Source organism: Danio rerio, chromosome 22 (assembly GCF_052040795.2).
Source record: "Danio rerio strain M-AB ecotype USA chromosome 22, GRCz13ab, whole genome shotgun sequence".
Classification (NCBI taxonomy): Eukaryota; Metazoa; Chordata; class Actinopteri; order Cypriniformes; family Danionidae; genus Danio; species Danio rerio.
In genome coordinates, this window is record NC_141042.1 from 1,977,386 (window position 1) to 2,001,299 (window position 23,914).

At 39.3% G+C, this 23,914-nt stretch overlaps 3 protein-coding genes across 4 annotated transcripts in view; all 3 read left to right on the forward strand.

Moving 5' to 3' along the window:
• LOC101883071 (zinc finger protein 502) overlaps positions 1-23,914 on the forward strand; it is a 236,288-nt gene that overhangs the window by 57,184 nt on the left and 155,190 nt on the right. The gene's annotated exons all lie outside the window — the stretch shown is intronic.
• Positions 3,700-10,583, forward strand: si:dkey-1b17.4. Of its 2 annotated transcripts, XR_015521498.1 has the most exons (5): positions 3,700-3,741; positions 4,298-4,391; positions 4,580-4,948; positions 7,916-9,904; positions 10,172-10,583. XR_015521498.1 is itself a non-coding variant. In XM_087303511.1 (4 exons), the coding sequence occupies exons 2-4, from the start codon at positions 4,337-4,339 to the stop codon at positions 8,758-8,760; spliced, it is 1,269 nt and encodes a 422-aa protein (XP_087159637.1). In that variant the 5' UTR covers positions 3,700-3,741; positions 4,298-4,336; the 3' UTR covers positions 8,761-10,583. The 2 variants fall into 2 exon arrangements, 1 of the variants encoding a protein (XP_087159637.1); XM_087303511.1 differs by having other exon boundaries at positions 7,916-10,583.
• Positions 11,321-23,714, forward strand: si:dkey-1b17.5. Its single transcript, NM_001386860.1, has 4 exons — positions 11,321-11,789; positions 13,528-13,637; positions 18,348-18,800; positions 20,826-23,714. Exons 1-4 carry the CDS (start codon positions 11,740-11,742, stop codon positions 21,677-21,679), a joined length of 1,467 nt encoding a protein of 488 aa, NP_001373789.1. The 5' UTR covers positions 11,321-11,739; the 3' UTR covers positions 21,680-23,714.

Sequence of the window (23,914 nt, forward strand, 5' to 3'; positions counted from 1 at the left end):
GGCTTTATAAAGAGGCAGAGCGGCAAAGCACGGAGAGAGTCCCTGTTTTCCCTATCCCAGTGATTATAGTGCGATATTTAGAACTGTGAACTTGTGAATCTTGTGAGATTATAGCGTAAATAAGTGACGTGTAACTTTATGTGAAAAGTAAGCCGAGTGCTGATTAATTTTGGCTTTATCCTTTAAGTTTCCTCCTGTTTCTGGATTTAGCCAGGTTGTGGGGTAAGAGCATTGTAATTGATTTTTTTATATATATATATATATATATATATATATATATATATATATATATATATATATATATATATATATATATATATATATATATATATATATATATTAGGAAATCTAGAACTTTTTGTCAATTTAGGAAGCTTTTGTTTTGTTTGTTATTTTGACCTTACCCTCTCATAATGATTCTGGCTAGGAGAATTGTCATTTAAGTATCTCTTTGTTTTTGTTTACCCTTTCTGGAAATGTAAAAATATATTGAATTTTGTTAAACGGTGAATAAAAGAAAATATTTTTCTTTTGAAATTTCTTTTCAGAGTTTTTTTTATCATTATTTCTGAAGTGAAAGGATGCTGGGATAGAGAAAAAGGAGATTCTCCACGCACATTATTAAATATTAATTTATTATTAATTCGATCCAATTAAAAATTTGATATATATATATATATATATATATATATATATATATATATATATATATATATATTTATTTATTTATTTTTTATTTATTTATTTTTTTATCCTAATTACATTTTTTTTTTGTTACTTTTTGTCTCCGTACCCCTAGAAAAGGGATTAAAATGTAACAATTGGGGGCTCGTCCTTTGCGTTCGTCTGTAAATTAATCAGCATTTTTTTCTTTAAACTCACTTTTTTTTTGAACAGCAAAACAACTATTTGGTGAGTACATCTTTTCTCTTCTTGATTACTGGCTGTTTTCGGTTTTTTGGGAAAGAGAATAGAGAGTAGTGAATAACTTAAAAGATTATTATTAATATCATTTACTCTTGCGCCTACGACTGAAGTCTTTTAACAGGTGTAGAAAGAAAGATCTATTTTTGATTGCGGATTTCTTTTGAGTTGACGTGCCTAGAGAGGCAACTAAACATGTGATCAAAAATGAGTTTTATGAGAAATTGGTAAATGAAGGGATTTTGCCAAGACAAACTGATGAGGGTGAGGGGGTGGAGAAGTAAGAAGTCGCAGCTGCTATTAATGTTGAGGATGTGGAACAATTTGACTCTGTTACTTTACAAGGCCCTAGGTTAGCAATAAGACTGAAAGAATTAGACCTGTTAATAAAAAAAAACAGGAATGTGAAGCTCAAATGATTAAACTGAAAGTTATTGAAGCAGAGACTGATAGAGATGTTAAACTTCAAAAGCTAGCTTTAGATGCCCAGCTGGCCGCGGCGAGACCAGTTCCTTCTCCGAGAACCAAAATTTCAGTTTCTTCTCCGGTAGTTGCTAGTCCCTTGCTGGGAGGAAATAATCAGTTGTCTGCGGATATTCCGTTCGATCCCAGTAAATACATTAAACTAGTACCGTCGTTCAGAGAACCGGAAGTAGATATTGTCATCTTCATGCATATTTTAAACAAAACTGAGCGAAAATACGAAACAAAGCCTCTCTTTCAGTTTTAATAATCAGTAATGGCCATTTTAAAAGCATAACGTACAATAAGTTTATACAATAGAGAAAATAACGGCAAGCAATCAGTCAATTGTGCAGAATCGGTGTCCGCGGTTACATTAATTAAGATATCAACTTAACTTGCGCTCAGCCTAAACATGTTACCTGAGAACAAGTAATAGATTCAAAAGACCAACGTCAGGGAATATGTCATTAGATATAGACAACAATATAAATTAAATATCACGTTTTACAAATATAGTGAGATTAGATCCAGTGGGAGATTCTTGATGAACACTCCGACCGACGTGCACAGCTCTCGTATGGGTATGTGCTCTAAGCACACTGCGGCGCATCCCAGAGTGTGTGTGTGTGTGTGGTCAAGAGATGTGCGTTTTCTCTATTTTAATGTAGACGGAGAGTTGTTCAGAAGCGCTGGGTGAAACGCGGACCGTTTTCATTCTAAAACGCCGTTTTAAAACTAAAACGCACTAAACGGGTCTTAGAGTTGGGCTGTGGTCACACTGCATTTTTCACCCCTGACACTTCCATTCATACGCACGCTAATGTCGCAGACTTAAAACTCAAGCTCGTGCGAGAAGTTATGCAGTTTGCTGCATTGGAAGGTTCAAGCTTGGTGAACTCTGACCTGCAAAATCACATTACATGACTGCGTGAGACCAACCGAGGATCAAAACATGACCTCTCTGGATGGAAATTTTAAATATGGACCATTGTCGTAATTTGACTTCTTATCAATTAGAAATTATCAGACAGGAGGTTTCGAATATCAGAAAATAGACTTTATTCTCCATAATAAAGTCGAGAAAGAGCAGAGCAGACCCCAGAGCATTCTGAAGTCTCTCCTGGACACTTCCTTTCTTTGGTTCTCTCTTTCCAAAGTCTCTCCTGCTCCTTCTAAAGTCTTAAAAAAATCTTTATACAGGTTATTTTGACACACCCCTAGGTGTCTCATTTTAACTTTTAACCATTTTAGGATAGGTTTACTGATTTTGACACGTGTGCCTTAGAGCAAGGAGGTCGCTGGTTCGAGCCTCGGCTGGGTCAGTTGGCATTTCTGTGTGGAGTTTGCATGTTTCCCCCTGTTCGTGAGGGTTTCCTCCAGGTGCAACGGTTTCCCCTACAGCACAGGTGTCAAACTCAGTTCCAAAAGGGCCGCAGCTCTGCACAGTTTAGTTCCAACCCTAAGTAAACACACCTGATCAAACTAGTTGAGTCCTTCAGGCTTGTTTGAAACCTACAGGTAAGTGTGTTGGAGCAGGGTTGGAGCTTAACTGTGCAGGGCCTCGGCCCTCGAGGAATTGAGTTTGACACCCCTGCCCTTCAGTCTAAAGCAGGGGTGGGCAAACACGGTCCTGGAGGGCCGGTGTCCTGCACAGTTTAGCTCCAACTCTAATCAAGCTCTCCTGCTTATAAATTTCTAGTGATTTTGAAAACACTGATTACCATGTTTAGGTGTGTTTGATTAGTGTTGGAGCAAAACTGTGCAGGACACCGGCCCTCCAGGACCGAGTTTGCCCACCCCTGGTCTGAAGACATGCGCTATAGGGGAATTGAGTGAGATAAATTGGCCGGAGTGTATGGGTGTCAGTGATGGGATGCAGCTGGAAGGGCATCATGCTGGATAAGTTGGGAGTTCATTCCGCTCTGGCGACCCTGGATTAATAAAGGCACTAAGCCGAAAATAAAATTAATGAATGAATAAACAGCTGACCATTATGCTAAAACAAGTGATCTGTTGTTTCATTATCATCACAAAAAATACATTTATTAGACTCAAATCTCTCACTTACGATTGTTAAATGAACTTCTTTAGTTTTTGGTGACGGGAAACTTTGAATATTTAGTTCTAAGTATGTGGATGGTATCTTTAGTGAGTTTACGTGAAATTGAGTTTCTATAAACCACTAGAGGATAAATAATGTTGTTAAATAAATTTCTAATCTTGGCCTTTTGTTTACATTATCAATTGTTTTGGCCGGTCAGTATAATTTGGCGCGTTTTGCGCTTGCGCTCGCCTTGCCCTGATGACGTCAGCGCTGACGCGTTCATTCAGCGTCGAGTCTTCAGAGCTGAGGTGAGTCGTTTTCGCTTTTTCTCGTGTTTACACAACAATAAAACACACTTTACAGCTTATTAAAGCGACAATCTGCGACTAGTTTCTGCATTGAGTTCACCTCTATCTGTGTGTCTGCTGACCAAAACAATACAGCAGGCAGAGAGGAGCTCTGAGAGGACAATATGAGTGAATTATATATGCTAACGTTTTTCCCCACGTTTCTATTCGTTATAGCAAATTATGATCTGTGAATGGAAGTTTGCAGCAGATATGCACTTTACGCTGCTCTTTTTATAGTTCTGATTTCCCAGTTTCTAGATGTGCTACTGCTAACAATCTAAATGCTTTATTTGTATGAATACTTGCTTTTCACATTATATGTTGACATAGATGCCAAAAATCAATTGTAATTGTGTTGTCCTGCAAAACACCCAGTATTAAGCAAACTGATCTAATGACTGTTCAATGAGTGGTTTAGTCTGAGGCTCATCAATATTATCAGAGCTGCTGAAATCCTCTTTATTTCATGTTAATAGTTCCTGTTTTCCCCTGTTCATTATACTGATGTCTTCAGATCCACATATTGCCAAGTTTTTTGGAGGATGGTGAGAAGATGAGTGATCCAGAACCCTGCAGAATTAAACAGGAAGAGACTGAAGAACTAATAGGTTTGTGTTCATTCATTACTCTTCAATAATGAGGCTGAAGAACAGTGAGGTTGTTAATAGATGTGCTTAGAGATTGATTCTCTGTGAGGCACGGCTTTGAAATGCTCCACTTCAAGTAAAGGCATACAAGATAAGAGTTGAAAGCTTTGTTTACATTAATCTTATGGTGCTATTGACTTACTTTTCAGATGTGATGGTGAAGGAGGAGAGTGAAGAACTGAGTGAAGATGAGGAGAAACATCATGTCAAGAGGGAAGAAGACACTCAATCGGACACTGAACATGATGTTTCAGCGAACCAAACGGCTTCAAATGCTTTGACCTGCGTTCAGTGTGGAAAGACTTTCGGGAGCAAGTACAATCTCAAGAGTCACATGAGGATCCACACTGGAGAGAAACCGTACAAGTGCTCACACTGCGAGAAGAGATTCAGTCATTCAGGACAAAAGAAATCACACGAGAGGATGCACACCGGAGAGAGACCCTATTACTGCACCGCTTGTGGGAAGAGTTTCGCTTATTTAAATTGTCTACAAATACACACACAGAAAATTCACGGTAAGTAGATCCATCTAAACATCATGCACTTGCAGGTCATTTTATTTATATATATATATATATATATATATATATATATATATATACATACAAAGGGTATTGACGATCATAGGGTCAGCTGTTTCGGTTAGTTTGTGTAATGCATGCTTCAGTCAATTATGTGTTTACTCTTAGTTACGTCTATTTCATTAATAAGACATTTAAGTTTTCAGCATTTTGTTAGGGCTGCTCGATTGAGGGAAAAATCATAATCACGATTATTCTAAACGATTACTGTTAAAGTCAAAATTATTAACTCTCCTGAGAATGTTTTTTTTTTTTTAATAAATATTTCCCAAATGATGTTTAACAGAGCAAGGAATTTTAACAGTATTTCCTATAATATTTTTTCTTCTGGAGAAAAGCTTTTTTATTTTATTTCAGCTAGAATAAAAGCAGGTTTAAATATTTTGAAACTTATTTTAAGGTCAATATTATTAGCCCCTTCAGGCAATATATATTTTTTTATTGTCTGCAGAAGAAACTACTGTTATACAATGACTTTCCTAATTATCCTAATTAAGCCTTTGAATCTCAATGCTTGTATTTTGAAAAACATCTAGTCAAATATTATGTGCTGTCATCATAGAAAAGATCAAATAAATTAGTTGTGACCGTACGTTCACACCGAAAGCGGTGAGAGCGTCAAAGTAACCGGAAGTCATTCATTTTCAATGAAAGCTGGCGACGAGGAGCAGCGCGGCATGTCTTCGCCAGTGTTGGCGTCGAAAAGAGTTGAAATCATGTCAACTTTATGGTAATGAGCTATGACGCGGTTCAGCGGCAAGCAATCAGAATGTAGAAGTCCACCGCTTGATCAGAGTTCAGAGAACACAGACCTGTGAACTTTGGTTCCGACCACAGTTGTTCCCAAAGGTTTGATGATTGCGGTCGCCAGATTTACAATGTTTTCTTATAGGAACATGCATTAAATAAGTTACTGGCGAGTTACTAATGTTCATTAATGTTATATAAAGTTATATTAAAGCGGGAAACTCACGCGATGTGACGGTACAAAACAGCATTGCTGCTTCAGGATATTTACGACATATGGACACATATTGGATAAATAGAGCAAAGCCACACCACACGCAACTTGATCTTCCATTGTTATATGAATTTGATAAGAAGTGCGCAACATTTTCACGCTAGAAACATGTTTTATGCATGAATGTATCTTATATGCTGCAACGGCTCCTTTAAATACAAGATCAATGTAGCGAGTTTTGACGCTCTCGCCACCGGAGCTGAAGGCAGACATCGTTGTCGCCAGGGTAGCCAGAGCAACCTTGGACGCTCTCGCCGCTTTCGGTGTGAACGTACGGTTAGAAATGAGTTATTAAATCTGTTATGTTTAGAAATGTGTTGCAAACAAATCTTCTTTCCATTAAACAGAAATTGGGGGGAAAGGGTTGCTAATATTCAGGAGGGCTAATAATTCTGACTTCAACTGTATACAGTGCTTTACATGAACAAGACTAAAAATAAACAAGCATAAGCAAAAAGAACAACAACGAATGAAAATGATTAAAAGCAGATTCAAATGTGGTAATCTCTAAAGGCCGGTGCACACCAAGGTGTTTTTTGCTCACGTTTTCCGTCAACGTTTAACGCCTTGTAACTAAATAAAGGGCGTCAATGTGATTGTGCACACCAACACGCAAAACGCCAGGTGCAAAAGCATAAGTTTTTGCATGTGAACAAAAGTGCCGATTTGATTGGTGGAGAAGGTTTTGACGCCGCGCGTCAAAACCTTCTCCACCAATCAAATCGCCACTTTTGTTCACATGCACGGAGCTGCTGAAGTTACCGTAAACAGCTCTTGGAGGCGCTCAAGCGCAAAACTGTCAATGTGAGCGCACATTGAAGAAGACGCCCAGAGGCGATATGAACGTGGAGCTGCTTATTGCACTGGTAAACAATAATCATTTCTTCATCGCTAGAGCTGGAGCTGCTGCTTGAACCATCCATGCTTGTTCGGGTCACCAGTAACTTTATAAACAAACGTGTGAACTTCCACTCCTCCTCTTCTTCTGTGTTATAAGCCGGTGTCAGAAGCTTAAAGTTGTGTAGCGCCATCTAACGTCAAAAAAATGCCAGTGAAAAGCGCTTGGGTTTGAACACTTAAAAACGTCTCGTAAAATGCTGACGATAAACGCAAACTAAAAACGTCCCCGAGTGTAGGAGCCTTAACACAACAATGTGTCAATAATTTATATCTAAGGCTGCTTTCACACCTGTGAACAGATTCAGTTGTTCTGAAACAGAGATTACAATTGTTACATTGTTGCTCTTTGCTCTTGGAGCGGTTCGCTTTCACACTACAAAGTTTCTAATCGGACCAAAAGAGCTAAAAGAAGTCACGTGTGAGTAAACTCTCCTCACATTGGTCAGAGTGTCAGGGTTTATTTTGCAGCGTCCTGCTAAGCTGTCAGGAGAGGTGGTGATTGACAGGGTGCACGCGCGACGTGTCTGAGGAGAGATGCGGTGGGAAAGGTGCGCGACGATGCCTATTTGAGGACCGGGAGGGAGACTTGAGATTACCGGGAGATCATCACTCATTTGCGGGCATCCGGAGACTCGCGAAACTTCCCGCCATACTCATAATTCTCTCTTCATATAAGCCTATTACATATCCATAAAACACTGTGATATAACCGCGCTCGGATCGTATCGCTTTCTCACTGCAATCGAACCGCTCCAGGGTTCGTTTCAATCGAGCCGAGACCACCTCATTCAAGCGATCTCGGAGCGATTACTTTGGCGCGGAACAGAGCGCGATTGCCCTGTTCACATATGCCAAACGAACCGCGCTAACTGGGCAAACGAGACACGTTCCGAAACAAAAGTGTAGGTGTGAAAGCACCCTAAAAGGTACTGAATTCAAATCTGAGCCCTAATTAAAATGTAGCTTCATTTAATTTTCAGACCTGACTGTGAAGAGGAAGAAAAACCCAAGTGAAGGATCGAGTGAAGCCATGAAGGACCACAATAGTGTTGATGCAAAGAAGCCCAATTCGTGCTCATGGTGTGGAAAGAGTTTTACACTTCAACAAAATCTAAGAAAGCACGAGAGAGTTCACACTGGAGAGAGACCCTACACGTGTTCACACTGCGACAAGAGATTCATCTACTTGGGAAATATGAAAAGACATGAGATGACTCACACCGGAGAGAAACCGTACCAGTGTTCACACTGCGAGATGAGATTTAGTCTGCTGAACAACATGAAGAGACACGAGATGATCCACACTGGAGAGAAACCGTTCACATGTACTCGGTGTCGGAAGAGTTTCAGACAGTCGTCCTCCCTTCATCAACACATGAAGATCCACACTGGAGATAGACCGTACAAGTGTGTTCAGTGCTGCAAAACGTTTTTTAAGGATTCGCAGCTGAAGAAGCATCTCAGGGTGCATGCAAACGAGCAGCCGTACTCGTGCTTTGAGTGTGGAAAGAGTTTTGCGCATCAACAACTTTTAACAAAACATCAGAAGATCCATAATAGTGTGAGAAAATACGCGTGCTTCGCGTGCGAGAAGACTTTTATTAAAGCTGGAGACTTGAAACGACACCACAGGATCCACACCGGGGAGAAACCGTACAAGTGTTCACACTGCGACAAGAGATTCAGCCAGTCAGGACAGCTGAAATTACATGACCGGATCCACACCGGAGAGAAGACGCACAATTGTGATCAATGCCGCGAGACTTTTTTGAGCGCTTCAGAGCTGAGGGAGCATCTTAGTCTTCATACAAATGAAAATGCTTAATTTGGAAATTTGGTTGGATGGCGGAGCAAGATAAAGCAAGATGCAGCACTACAAAGAGGTCAGGTTTTGATCTTATAGCGGTCTCACAGATTCACCAAGCTTGAACTTTCCAATACAGTGACATGATAAATATTCTGGTCTGGTGAATGTGCATGCATATGAACAGAAGTCGTCAACGGGGCGAAAAGTGCAGTGTGACCACAGCTTGTGTATTGTTCAAATGGACTCTTCTTTCGTTATGTTCATGGCTGCTTTTGTCCCATTGACTTCCATCATAACAACAAGTCTTGACAGTATGTAATCATGCATTCTTCATTGTTGGTGGTTTTCCCTGTAGGGAAGAAATAACATTTCAGTTGGCAGCAATAACCCTTAAGATAGGCCTTTGCAAAATAAGGGTCTGTTTTTTATATGGAGTACATACCAGTCTGAGATGGTTCGTGCTTTATGAAGATGGATACACTGTGGCCATAAAGGATGGACATGGTCAGCAACAATTGGTACTTTGGTCCTTGCTTTCATGTTGTTGATGCCAAATTCTGACCCGAGCATCCGAATGTGTCAGCAGAAATGGAGACTCATCAGAGCAGGCAACGTTTCTCCAATCTTCTATTGTCCAGTTTTGGTGAGCCTGTGTGAATTGTAGCCTCAGTTTCCTGTTCTTAGCTGACAGGAGCGGCACCCGGTGTGCTCTTCTGCTGCTGTAGCCCATCCGCCTCAAGGTTGGACGTGTTGTGTGTTCAGAGATGCTCTTCTGCAGAGCTCGGTTGTAACGAGTGCTTATTTGAGTTACTGTTGCCTTTCTATCAGCTGGAACCAGTCTGGCCATTCTCCTCTGGCATCATCAACAAGGCATTTGCGCCCACAGAACTGCCGCTCACTGGATATTTCCTCTTTGTCGCAGCATTCTCTGTAAACCCTAGAGATGATTGTGCGTAAAAATCCTAGTAGATCAGCAGTTTCTGAAATACTCAGAACAGCCAGTCTGGCACCATCAACCATGCCACATTTAAAGTCACTTAAATCCCCTTTCTTCCCCATTCTGATGCTCGCTTTGAACTGCATCGAGGTGCTGCCATGTGATTGGCTGATTAGACATTTGTGTTTACGAGCAGTTGGACAGGTGTACCTAATAAAGTGGCCGGTGAGTGTAAATTTTATATAACTCCATATACAAGCCAAACTATTTGGTTAACAAATTATTGTTTTATTATTGTTTGCTTTTTCAATATTGTTATAATCTTGTGACTGTGGGGATTCAAGCGATACTTGTTTTTATGAGTATGAGATAAGATAATTGCTCCATTTCTAGGTCTGCATAACTCCATGTAAACGCCAGAAGCTACAATTTATTTTGCACTGCAATTGATGATCAGCAGCAAAAATTACACATTTGATCTCTTCCCTGCAGGGAAAACCACCAGCAATCAAGAATGCATGATGCTGTCATGGCTTTGCAATCCAAACAATGTGATTTAGAGTTATAATGGAAGTCAATGGGCCAAAAACAGCCTCTAACATAACGAAAGGAGAGTACATTTGCCAAAGCATTTATCAAAGCATTTTCCCAAAATATGTCCCAAAATAAGATTTGTCACCAAAAATCATTCCATTTGCTGAGACGCAGAGAAAATTGTGGACAAATTAAACTCAAAATCACCCCACGGTGGATGAAAATCATCCCCAACAGCACACAAGGGATAAACAACATTTCTGAAAACTCTGATTTGTCTTCACTTACATCAGCTTCCGCTGATAAATTTGTATATATTCATGAATTCCAATGGTTTGTAAATAATAAAATTTTCAATCCAGCTTCAAAATCTCAGATGCTCTCATAATAATGTCCAACTGAAAAACCTTGAAAGGGTTTAGTGGCACAGCGTTTAACAACAGACAATTTTTGGTTGCTATGATTCGGAATCCATGACAGAAAGGTAATACTAGTATCTAATTTTGAATGGAGATCATTGAATATAGAAATGCCGTCACCATTAATTTAACCTTTTCCTTTGTTGTTTAGTCATTGTAAAGGTAGCCTACCACTGATTTGGACGGCTGGGTGAAAATGGCAGTGACTAGTGCTATTTTACTCTGTTATGAACTCTCAGATACCAGAAAAATCTAATTACGCCAGTAGTTATTTGTAGAATGTTCATATGAATATCCATCACCTGTATTTCTGTTAAGATGTTAACTTATTAAGCTGTTCAACGTACAAACTGTACCAGCCCTGCTGAAAAAAAACAGCTTAAACCAGCCTAGGCTGTTTGGCTGGTTTTAGTTGGTCGACCAACCTGGTTTTAGAGGGGGTTTTGGCCACTTCCAAGCTGGTTTCCAGCCATTTCCAGCCTGGTCAGGCTGGAAAATGACCATCTAGAACCAGCTTGAGCAGCCTGGCTTAAGCTGGACATAGCTGGTTTTGGCTGGGCTCCCAGCCTGGCTAGGCTGGTCAAGCTGGTTTCAGTTAGCAATCTCCCAGCCTGACCAGCTACGACCAGGCTGGAAATAGTTGGAAACCAGCCTGGAAATGGCCGAAACCCCTCTAAAACCAGCCTGGTTGACCAGCTAAAACCAGCCAATGATCCTAGGCTGGTTTAAGCTGTTTTTGTCAGTAGGTTGTTAAGGATAGAGAAGTTACTCTCTGGAAAGTCTAAAGTTTGTTTAAATATAGTCATTAACTATAAATACCAACCATAATACGTTTGTTTTTCATAATAATTATTTGCTTCAAGCTGTCTTTTTTATGTATTTTTATTATTCTTACATTTTGTTAGCTGTTTTTACTGGTTATACTTAAGGAAACTATATATCTGTCAGCCATGAAGTATTTAATTTGCTTTTTAATTATGTTCAGTGCATTTTTAAAAACATTTTGTGCTCAATTTCACCTCATATATATGATCTAGATGAATTTTAGTTCACATTAGTAATTGTTTTTTTCTCGTAAATTGTATTTATTTATCCCGCCTTGCCGTGATGACGTCAACGCTGACGCGTTCATTCAGCGTCGAGTCTTCAGAGCTGAGGTGAGTCGTTGACGCTTTTTCTCGTGTTTATACAACAATAAAACACACTTTACAGTTTATTAAAGCGACAATCTGCGACTAGTTTCTGCATTGAGTTCACCTCTATCTGTGTGTCTGCTGACCAAAACAATACAGCAGGCAGAGAGGAGCTCTGAGAGGAAAACATGAGCTTAACGTAGTGTTTGAGTTTTGGTGGTGTGTTTACGTTTTTCCATGCTTGTGTTAGTTATATTTTCAAGTATGATCTTTGTATTTGAATAGTGAATCTACTGCAGCAGAAACATCCAATGACAGAGAAAACTTTTGTAATTAAAAGTTTAAAGTCCGCGAGAACCGGAAGCTGCCCTTTTTGCAAGACCGTTATGACGCGATTAACCGTCATCAGCATATTAAATAAATTCTTAAACTTTAGCTTTAAGATTTAATAAAAAATTAATGTATGAACGTTTATGCATTTGCATAAGGTTGTTTCCCAGTGATGTGTTGCAGCTGGAAGGGTATCCGCTGCATAAAACTTATACTGGATAAGTTGGTGGTTCATTCCGCTGTGGTGACCCCAGATTATTAAGGGACTAAAACAAAAAGAAAATAAATGAATGTTTTATCGTAACATCTTTTGCATCAAATTGCAAAAAAAAACAAATGTTCTTGCTCTGAATGTTTTGATAACACCATAGTGTTTTTTATTATGAGTGTTTTATTTTATGAGTAATTCCATGCAAATGTCAACCTTGCCATGAATAAAATTAAGTTTTCACCAAAATACGAAAACTGATTCTAAGTTTTTTTTATGTAAGCAAGTTTTTTTAGTACTTTAGAAATACTTGAAAATATCTCTGTCAATGTTTTCAAACTATTTGATCTATTTGATTTACCCAAGTCACACAAGTGGTAATTTCACATCGGTCACATCCTTAACAGAGATGTCACATTCATAACGAAACTTTTTTTTTTCTCATAAATGCAAAAATATAAAATAAAATCAATCATGTTTGTTTATAGAGAGCCAACTCGTATCCTTTTGATTAGCATTGTTTCTTCTGAGTTGTGCAGTTTATTCCACAGAATTTCTACAAAGTATGTTGTGTACTGCAAACTTGCATACTCATTTGGTCACATCCATGACGCAAGTTTATTTCCCTCATTTAAAGTACAAAACATAACTTTGCAATCATAACTTAGCAATCATAACTTTGCGGTTAGTCGTTCTGTTAAATATAAACAGGAGTTTTAATATAATGTTAACATATAATTTCTCTGTGAATTAATGGTTTCAATTTGTACTGCAAATGTCACGTCCATAACACTGGAAATGCTCTATTTTTATTATTTCGGCAATTAGTAGAATTGTAAAAAAATGTATTTGTTGTACTCTCCCATTCATTGTGCTCTAAGCTTACCCAACTATGGGCTATGTACGCTACTGATAAACCCGGAAATGTGAAAAGGGTTCACACAGTTGTTGCTAGATCATGATAAACCCAATTGTCATAATACTGTAGAGATATTAATCATTGTTAAACAGTGTTACATAAATGATGCTATAGTGATGTGTGTATCCGCAGAGTGTCTTATCTAGACTTAACAGGTTCTTATAGCTGCAGCTGGTCAAGTCTAGATAGGATACAGTTGCTAACAGTTAGCCCCGCTCAGTACTTCAGACAAGCAATTGTTCACCACAAAGATATAACCTCAATCAGTGTAAATGAATCAGATTTCTCTGTTTCTCCTCCTGAAGCTCTGCCACCATCAGTGAAAGACAAATACAGAGTTTATTGAAGGACAGTGAGAAGATGAGTGATCCAGAACCCTGCACAATTAAACAGGAAGAGACTGAAGAACTAATAGGTTTGTGTTTATTCATTACTCTTCAATAACAGATGATATTCAGCTTGCCTCCAAATTTCTACACAATGTTGTAAGATTTTGCCAATTACATGCATGTTCAATAAGAAAAGGTCTGGAGAGGGTTTTCTTTAATGCCAAAAACATAGCGCTGCTCGAATTTGGGAAAAATCATAATCACGATTATTTTGGTCATAATTGTAATCACGATTATTCCAAACGATTATTAGTTGAAGTCAAAATTATTAGCGCTCCTGAGAATTTTTTTTTTAAATAAATATTTCCCAAATGATGTTTAACAGAGCAAGGAATTTTAACAGTATTTCCTATAATATCTTTCTTCTGCCGAAAGGCTTATTTGTTTTGTTTTGGCTAGAATAAAAGCAAATTTAAATATTTTAAAAACCTCTTTTAAGGTCAATAATATTAGCCCCTTTAGGAAATATATATTTTTGATTTTCTGCAGAAGAAACTACTGTTATATAATGACTTGTCTAATTACCCTAATTAAGCCTTTGAATCACACTTTGAATTTGAATGTTTGTATTTAAAAAAATACCTACCAAAATATTATGAGCTGTCATCATAGCAAAAATAAAATTAATCGGTTGTTAGAAATGAATGATTAAAACTATTATGTTCAGAAATCTTCTTTCCATTAAACAGACATTGGGGGAAAAGGTTGCTAATATTCAGAACGGCTAATAATTCTGACTTCAACTGCATATATTATTTTCCTCCCTGCAAAGGAAAGAGAAATAAATACAATAGAATAAAAATATGAAACAAACTTTGCTTTTAGCATCTTCACCGTAAGAAAAACACTTTAGCTACTGTTACGAACCGCACAGTTTTGCTGCGTGTATGTTCTTTCTGTCTCTCTCTCTCTCTCTCTCTCTCTCTGTACCGGCCCTGTCATTTTCTCAGGTACCGCCTACTTTGGAGCACTATTGGCTGACAGGACTGCCAATCCTAATCAACCGTGTGACGATGACTTCTCTCTCTGCCAATCGCGTTCGTTGCAGAGCCCTTTAAAAATGGAAGCGGCAACGGGGAGAAATCAGCTGTTGTTGTTTTGGCGTGTTGTCTGTTTGGTGGTGTCCGTGTGCGTTGTCGCTGTTACTGATGTGTACTTTGATTGGAATTTATTGATGTTGACTTTGAGTGAGTAACTGATGACTTTGAGTGAGATTTGTTTGAGAGTTCTGACGTGTGTTTCTACATCTATAGCCCGCTAATGCTCCATTCAAAACCTTCTGTGACTTGACAAGGGAGATCTGGAACAACATAGTAAGTCACGTGACATGCATATTTGCACGCAGGATTATTGATGTATAGACACACTAGTTAGCGAAGTGCGCTAATTTTGTATTTTTATTTATTAGTTAGAGTAAGTTCAGGGCGCTGAAGACTTTTCTTTTCATATTGTTATTTTCTTATTTAATGGATTGGGGAGGAGATTAAGGGAATGTTTTTGTTATATTTATTTCTTTGATTTCCATGCGCGAACTTCAGTTCCCTCTCCTATTTGTCTTGGTTCTTTTCAAATTTATCTTATTGTTTGTAAATATTGTAAATAATGTGGGAGCAATAAATCTTTTGCGGTGCTAATTTGCTGTTTGGTGTTTTCTTTTGCCTTTCTTCAACATCAGTTTATACTTTGGTCATCTTTGTGTTACTCCTTTTAATACCCTAGACAAATTGCCATCAAGGATCGTAACACTACAAAAGTCTTCAGTCAAGAGCAAAGAGGGATTTTCTCGTTGTTTGATTAATCATGATGAAACAGGCGGCAGCTGTGCTCTGTCACTTTAATGGTTTCACTTTCACGTGTCTTTTGATTCTCAACTCGTTTGTTTATTACAAAATGAGGGTTAATATGAATAATCACTAAACACCGCGTTTTGACACCTATTTGAACATTAAAGTGCTCGCGTTAATGACTTTATATATGTGTGCTCTCTGCTCGTCACTATGTGCGAATGAGACCAAGTGCAGACCGCATGCTTCTGACTGTCTGCACGCCGCACATACATAAGCATGCGGTCTTTCGCGCTTTTAAGAGCAACAAGTGAGGACAACTGGACAGGGGGCGGTAAATAATGGAATAATCGTTTATCTCGATTAATGGTTTTTCATAATCGTTTGGAAGCCATAATCGAAATCGGATTTTCGATTAATTGCACAGCCCTACAAAAACATTAGTAATTTATTAGATACAAATGAATAATTTGAGGACAGAGTTCTGGGTTAAATCACCCTAATGCAATACAAGAATTACATTCAAAAGGTTCGCAACTAACTTACATTTCCCTGACTCCTGCATATATATACACAACTGATATTAACAGGTGGAGTTTTGGTGTAACGTCGCTTATCAGTCAGTCTGCAGTCCTTTGGCTGTTGTACCCAAACATACTTCCTCTTTTTGCAACCTTTCTCTGCATGCCAGAACTGAACAGTTAAGTGCTTCTTCACTATATTTCAAAACTTCTACAAGCATCCAGCTCCTTGTGACATGTCTAGACTAGACTTCTTAGACCGCAGTCTGGAGCTTATTCTTATTCTGCGATTTCCCTATTGTCAGCAGTTTCTTCTAAGAAGTATGCAACACAGTAAGAAAGAAGAAGTATTTTTGGTTAAGATATAGTATCATACACAAGACAGGGCTCGAAATTAACCTTTTTGCTTGGTAGCACCGGTGCTCCTAACTTTAAAAAGTTAGGCGCATCAGCCAAAATTTAGTCGCACCCACCAATTATGAGCACCGTTACTACAAGTTTTATACAAACATATTTATAGCATTTGAAATCAACACTAATTAAACTAACAACCAAAAAAAAAAATATATATATATATATATATATGCAAGCGTGAGGAAAATATGTCTCAACGAAATCCCGTTATCACAAGAAATACATTTTATAACATGACTGAGTGACTAAAGCTTACACGGAGCGCTCACCGGCCCTGCACACACTGCTTGAATGAATCGGTTAACGGTATAACTGTGCTGTTCTCACAAGTGCTGTCTGATATTGCACTGATGCTTTTGACATATACTGTGCCTTATTATATGCATACGTCATGTCAATAGCAATACTGTCTTTTCATGAGTAGCGACGTTAGTTTACTCAGTGTAAGCCCGTTTGCGATGGTGTACGTGATGTTAAATTTTACATATAGCTGTCCCTTGCACAGCGGACAGCATCTGGCGATTATATGAAGGATTAAACAGAAGCTCTCGTGCTAGATGTGGCAAACTGTTACCTGAAAACTTCATCTCACAGACTTTTAATAGCGGACTTGAAGCCAACGGAGTCTTTTATCCACTCTTGGAAAAGTGTAGATGGTGGACTGACATTCAGCACATGATCACAACTAAGATGTGTCATTATTTATAACTTTAGATGCTATGGTTTCTAAAAAAAAATCTGTCAGTGCCATTTTCATTCTCATCTTTAGCGCTTTAGTTTTTCGCGGTAGTAGCTCTCTCTGTCATCCCAAGCAAGAAGGTGCTGGCTGAGTGATTGACAGCTGACATTAACCAATCATTCGCGTTCAGTGCTAGAGCAGTGGTGGGCCAATAAGAAGAGCGCGAAGGCGGGGCAAGCATTACGGACTTGTTACTGCAGCAAGTTCCTGAGCGCTGCGTTTCCCGTTTCAAGTGCAGACAAAGAGCTTAGAGAAATGCATTCTGCGTGAATGTCTCCCGAATCCGCGCATGTGGTGAACATTTTGCAGTAAAAACTGGTCGCACACAACAATTTTAAGCACTCGCAGAAATGCTCCCAAATATATTTTGAGGTCGCATAGATAAAATTTCGGGCGCATATGCGACCAAAATGGTCGCAATTTCGAGCCCTGCAAGATAAAGATTGATTAGTCTAAACACTATTTCTAATAAGAAAAATAAGGACATAAAAAAGTAATAAAAATAAATTCCCTTTTCCCCACAACATACAATTTTTATTACAAGAGTTCATGTTTACGTTTAATCTGAGGTGCAAAAACAGCCAAACACACAAGTACTCTTATTCATTAGCATATGACCGTATGGTTAATGCTGTGTTCACACCAGACGCGGAATGCGCGGATGAATTGCAATATTCACTCGTAAATGGGCGCTTAAACATTTGAGTTTGCTCGCTTTATTTGAGTGTCAAAATCTGCTTCATTCGCGCGTCATATATTAACTTCACAACAGACGTGGAATCACGTGATGGGCAGGGCTTCTGTCTGCCCGGTGACTGTAGCTTTGTTGCTAAATGGCTAACATGGATTTTATTGAGAAAATAACTGTTATGTGCTTTATAAAGGCTGAAAAACAGCATTGATTTGTTTGGAGCCGTGTCTGAGTCCATTAGATCCTTTTCAGAGGTTCTGTGAGCTCATAAACTCCTCCACAAACTGAACCTGGATGATGGAGGCTTTCAGCGGTGCTTCTGACTTAGCCGAGCCCAGCTTGATGAACTGTTGGATACCAACAACAGGCGCTACATCATAATCACGCCAGATTCCGATTTTTTTCAACTCGAGCGGTTCAAATGCGCAAAACGTTCAATTCACACCGCGCAATTCGCGTCATTCGCGCAGCAGGATGTCTATTCGCGCGTTTGCATTGACTTAACATACAAATCACTCGCACTTGATGCTTCTTCCGCATCTGGTGTGAGCACAGCATAACAACTAACTTATTCACTTACTTTTCAGATGTGATGGTGAAGGTAGAGAATGAAGAACTGAGTGAAGATGAGGAGAAACATCATGTCAAAAAGGAAGAAGAAACTCGGATAAAAACCGAACATGGTGTGTCAATGGAAACAACAACCATAAAAGGTTTGACCTGCACTCATTGTGGAAAGAGTTTTCGGGACAAATACAATCTGAGGACTCACATGATGATCCACACTGGAGAGAAACCTTACAAGTGTTCACACTGCGACAAGAGATTCTATACTTCAGCACATCTGAAAACACACGAGAGGACGCACACTGGAGAGAAACCTTACAAGTGTTCACACTGCGAGAAGAGATTCGCAGATTTAGGACACATGAAGACACATGAGAGGACTCACACTGGAGAGAAACCGTACCGCTGCTCTGATTGTGGGAATAGTTTCAAACTATTTTCTTATCTACAAAGACACACAAAAAAATATCACGGTAAGTTGATCTTCTAAAGATCCAGGTCATATTTTTGACCTAATACAAATAATTCAGGGTGGTGTAAACTGTATATGTAAACAAGAATAACGAAAAACATCTCAGGTGAAGCGCTTTAAAACCAGTCGGTTATGCTTCAGAAAATAAAACATGCTAGACTTTCTGCAATGTTGTCATGAGGCATGACAGACATGGTATTGGTTGTCATGAACTTTGCCACATTACACGAGAAGAAATGATGGAATCTTGTTACGACATCTATTTGTCGTTCATGACTTCCTAAGACACCCTACATCAGGGAAATCATGCCGAAATTGTGTGATCTGACCTGACGAAATCGTGTGATCTGACCGGGGCTTCATAACTAGCCAACTGAGTGAGCACACTTTCATTCTGCCCAACCAGAAATAAAAAAAGGAAACAAACAGGAAAGTGCTGAGAAGTGGGATGATGGCGATTGCTATATGGCGAATAAAGCCCGCCTTCTAGTACAGAAGGCAATCGTCAATTGCTATATGGCCAATAAACCCCGCCTTCTAGTACAGAAGGCAATCGTTGATAGCTATATGGCGAATAAAGCCCACCTTCTAGTACAGGAGCCAATCGTTGATCGCTATATGGCGAATAAAACCCGCCTTCTAGTACAGGAGCCAATCGTTGATCGCTATATAGCGAATAGAGCACGCCATCTAGTACAGGAGCCAATCGTTGATCGCTATATAGCGAATAGAACCCTCCATCTAGTACAGGAGCCAATCGTTGATCGATATATAGCAAATAGAGCCCGCCATCTAGTACAGGAGCCAATCGTTGATCGCTATATGGCGAATAAAGCCCGCTATGTAGTACAGGAGCCAGTCGTCGATTGCTATGTGGCGAATCAAGCCAGCCTTCTAGCACAGGAGGCAATCGCCTATTGCTATATAGCGATCAAAGTCCGCCTTCTAGTACAGAAGGCAATCGTCGATCGCTATATGGCGAATAAAGCCCACCATCTAGTACAGGAGCCAATCGTCAATTGCTATGTAGCGAATAAAGCCCGCCATCTAGTACAGGAGCCATTCGTCGATTGCTATATAGCAAATAGAGGCCGCCTTCTAGTACAGGAGCCAATCGTTGATAGCTATATGGCGAATAAAGCCCGCCTTCTTGTACAAAAGCCAATCGTCGATCGCTATATTGCGAATAAAGCCCGCTATCTAGTACAGGAGCCAATCATCAATTGCTTGATAGCGAATAAAGCCCGTCATCTAGTATAGGAGCCATTCGTCGATCGCTATATAGCAAATAGAGGCCGCCTTCTAGTACAGCAGCCAATCGTTGATTGCTATATGGCGAATAAAGCACCCCTTCTAGTACAGGAGCCAATCGTCAATCACTATATAGCGAATAAAGCCTGCCTTCTAGTACAGGAGGCAATCGTCAATTGCTATATAGCGAGTAAAGGCCGCCTTCTAGTACAGAAGGCAATCGTCGATCGATAATGGCGAATAAAGCCCGCCATCTAGTACAGGAGCCAATCGTTGATCGCTATATAGTGAATAGAGCCCGCCATCTAGTACAGGAGCCAATCGTTGATCGCTATATAGTGAATAGAGCCCGCCATCTAGTACAGGAGGCAATCGTTGATCACTATATAGCGAATAAAGCCTGCCTTCTAGTACAGGAGCCAATCGTCGATCACTATGTAGCGAATAAAGCCCGCCTTCTAGTACAGGAGCCAATAGTCGATCACCATATGGTGAATAAAGCCCGCCTTCTAGTACAGGAGGCAATCGTCGATCGCTATTTACCGAATAAAGCCTGCCTTTATGGAGAATTGAATGTTTCAAACAGAATGCCTGAGCATACTGCAAAAGAGGTATTTCAAAGATGGCCGTCGTGTGAAATGACTGGCCTTAAAGGGACTTTGCTATGGCAGAACTAATCTTTTAATGATGTGTATGCTCAATCAACTGTCGAGAAGACGTGTGGATTATAAAAGGGTTATTGATAATTAATTGTTTGCATACTTTACATTTTCAGACCTGACTGTGAGGAAGGAAGGTGAAGAGATGAGTGAAGCCATGAAGGTCCATCTTAGTACAGTTCGAAAAGAGAAGAAACATTCATGCTCTTGGTGTGGAGTTGGTTTCGCACGTCAGTCGTGTTTAAAAATACATGAGATGATCCACACTGGAGAGAAACCTTTTAAGTGTTCAGACTGCGACAAGGGATTCACTCGAATAGAATTTCTGAAAAAACACAAGGTGATTCACACGGGAGAGAAACCGTTCAAGTGTTCACACTGCGACAAGAGATTTGTTCGGTTAGATTGCCTGACAAGACATGAGAGGGTTCACACTGGAGAGAGACCTCACGCATGTCCTGAGTGTGGGAAGAGTTTCAGAATAGAAGCAGATCTTCTGCTGCACATGAGGATCCACACTGGAGAGAAAGCACACAGATGTGAGCAATGCGGCCGAACATTTGTAGTGGCTTCACTGCTGAAGGACCATCTCGGAATTCATACAAAGGAGAAGCTTTATTCATGCTCTGAGTGTGGAAAGAGTTTTACACGACAGTCGTATTTAAGAAAACATCAGGAGGTGCACAATAGTGTGAGGAAGCATGTGTGCATCGAGTGTAAGAAGACTTTTACTAGAGCTCACTCGTTTAAACAGCACATGATGATCCACACTGGAGAGAAACCGTACAAGTGTTCACACTGCGACAAGACGTTCAATCAGATACCAACACTGAAAGCACACGAGAGGATTCACACTGGAGAGAGACCGTACACATGTACTCAGTGTGGGAAGAGTTTCAGGCAGTCATCAAACTTTTCTAAACACTTGAGGATCCACACTTCACAGAGTCATACTGAAGAATCTAATTAAGGATCTGAGAGTCCTTATAGCAAACCTATGTGTGTTGCTTCAAGAAAACAACCATTCGTAACAATTTTAATTTGTTTATATTTATTTATTATTTATTTTAATCATATGATTATTAGTCATTTATATAATTATCATATTTTATTGATTATTTGTAGGTCCACACGGAATCTGCGCATGCAGAAATCCGCAGATTTTTAGCCGATAATCAAGTCAATTGTTTACTTGTGTAAATTTATATTTATTCAGTTTTTGAATTAATTTGAGTAATAATATTGACTAATATGAAAAAGGTTATTTGATTTATTTACAATACAGTAGTCTTTTAGTAGATATATTATATGAGAGACTTGCTTTGTTAACCAAATAAGTGGATCTAGATCACGGGTGTGCAAACTCGGTCCTGGAGGGCCGGTGTCCTGCATAGTTTAGCTCCAACTTCCTTTAAAGCGTCACGAAACACCAAAACACATGTTTTGAGCTGTTGACTGTCGTATATGTGTCCCACACTGCTAAAAACACTATTAGGACACCTATATTTCACTAAAAAGTGTAAATTGGTTGTTTTTGCGTTATTTCAAGCAAATTCGTACTTCCGATTTGAAACGAATTTTTGAAGCTGCGTCACGGTCATGACATAATAGCGTGTATTCCAGCGTGCAGACTGGACGTCTGTGCCAGAGTGTGTCTTATTACGTCTTACAGTGTGATGCATTAATGCATGAGTAAGGCTTGATTCAAACCAATCAGCGCGCTCTATTGTGCAACTTCATTAATATTCATTACTGTCACAGTGTTTAGACGACAGAGACGCCACGTTGTGTTGGCAAAACAAGCGTGAAGTGTTGCTTTTATAGTTTGCTGCAGTGAAGTTTTGTTTTCATTTTCTCTCTGTGAGAGCGCAGCTGGAGTCACGTGGATTAACAGTGTACGCGACGCTCGACAACAGTAACTTGCGTGTCTAAGGAGGATTATTGTTTACCTGAGAGAGTTTTTTTTTTCTCTGATTCGCCGTGCGGTATCAAACATTGCATGAAAAATACACGCTTAGAGCAGTTCCTCGAATCAAATATCTCGTTTGTCGCGAGGGGCATGAATGAATTCCCTGAATGAAAGAGCCAAACTGCAGTTAAAGTCCACCATTTAATAATTTGGCAAATAATTCGATTACAGATGTCCATGTAAACACCATCACTTTTTCCCGTGTTTGTGTGTGTGTTTGTGTGTGTGTTTTGACTTGCGCGTGCCCAAATAGACACTCCCACACCATCCCACTTTAGTTCCTCCGACACTCCCCCCTAAACAGAGCTGGACACGCCCACTTTTCTGACTTTTTCCAAAGTAGAGGTGTGAAAACACCCTGCTGAAACGAGGGGGTTTCATGGCCCTTTAACACACCTCCCTGAAAGTTTTTATCATACCTAGTAAGAGCTTGATTAGCTAGTTCAGGTGTGTTTAATTGGTGTTGGAACTTAAATATGCAGGAAACTGGCCCTCCTGGAATGAGTTTGGACACCCCTGATCTAGATGCATTTGCATTGTAAGCATAAAAGTCTCGATCCCAAAAAGTTAAGAAGGTATTATTTTTTCATAAATAAAGTTTTTAGTTTTGATACTCCAAAAATAATTCTGCATAAATCCACAGATTTTGATTAAATTCTCAGCAGAAAAAGCAAAAAATGTCCACAGATTCTGTCTGGCCCTAATGATTGGTTAATAATTTGATGTTTTTTTTTTTTAATTTTATTATGTTTTTATATTTTATTATGACATTTTTTTATAATTATTGCTTTATTACCATCTCCTTTTTCCATTTTGTTGTAATCGTATGACTGTGTGGTCTCAAGCGACACTCAATTTCATGAGTAAGAGATAAGAGAATGTCTCCGTTTCAAGGTCTGTATTGTCTCTGGACGATGTGGTGAAGCATTAATTTTCCATTGCTGTTGCTTGTGGTATAATAACACTTGTTGGGTTTGTCCTGGAGCATTTAATCATACGCAACTAAGATTATTAAATAAACTCTGCTCTTACTTCATCATCATGACTTCATCTCCTGCTTCTGCTCTACTCTAGCTGTCCAGTCTGGCGTGAAGTATGTTTGTTATTTAGACTTGCTATTTATGAGTGTTTTAAAAAATGGTGCATAGTGAACATTTTTTTTTCACCTCACACATTTAATTTGGCGCGTTTCTGACGATCCGCCGTTGCTCCCGCCTCGACGTGGTGACGTCAGCG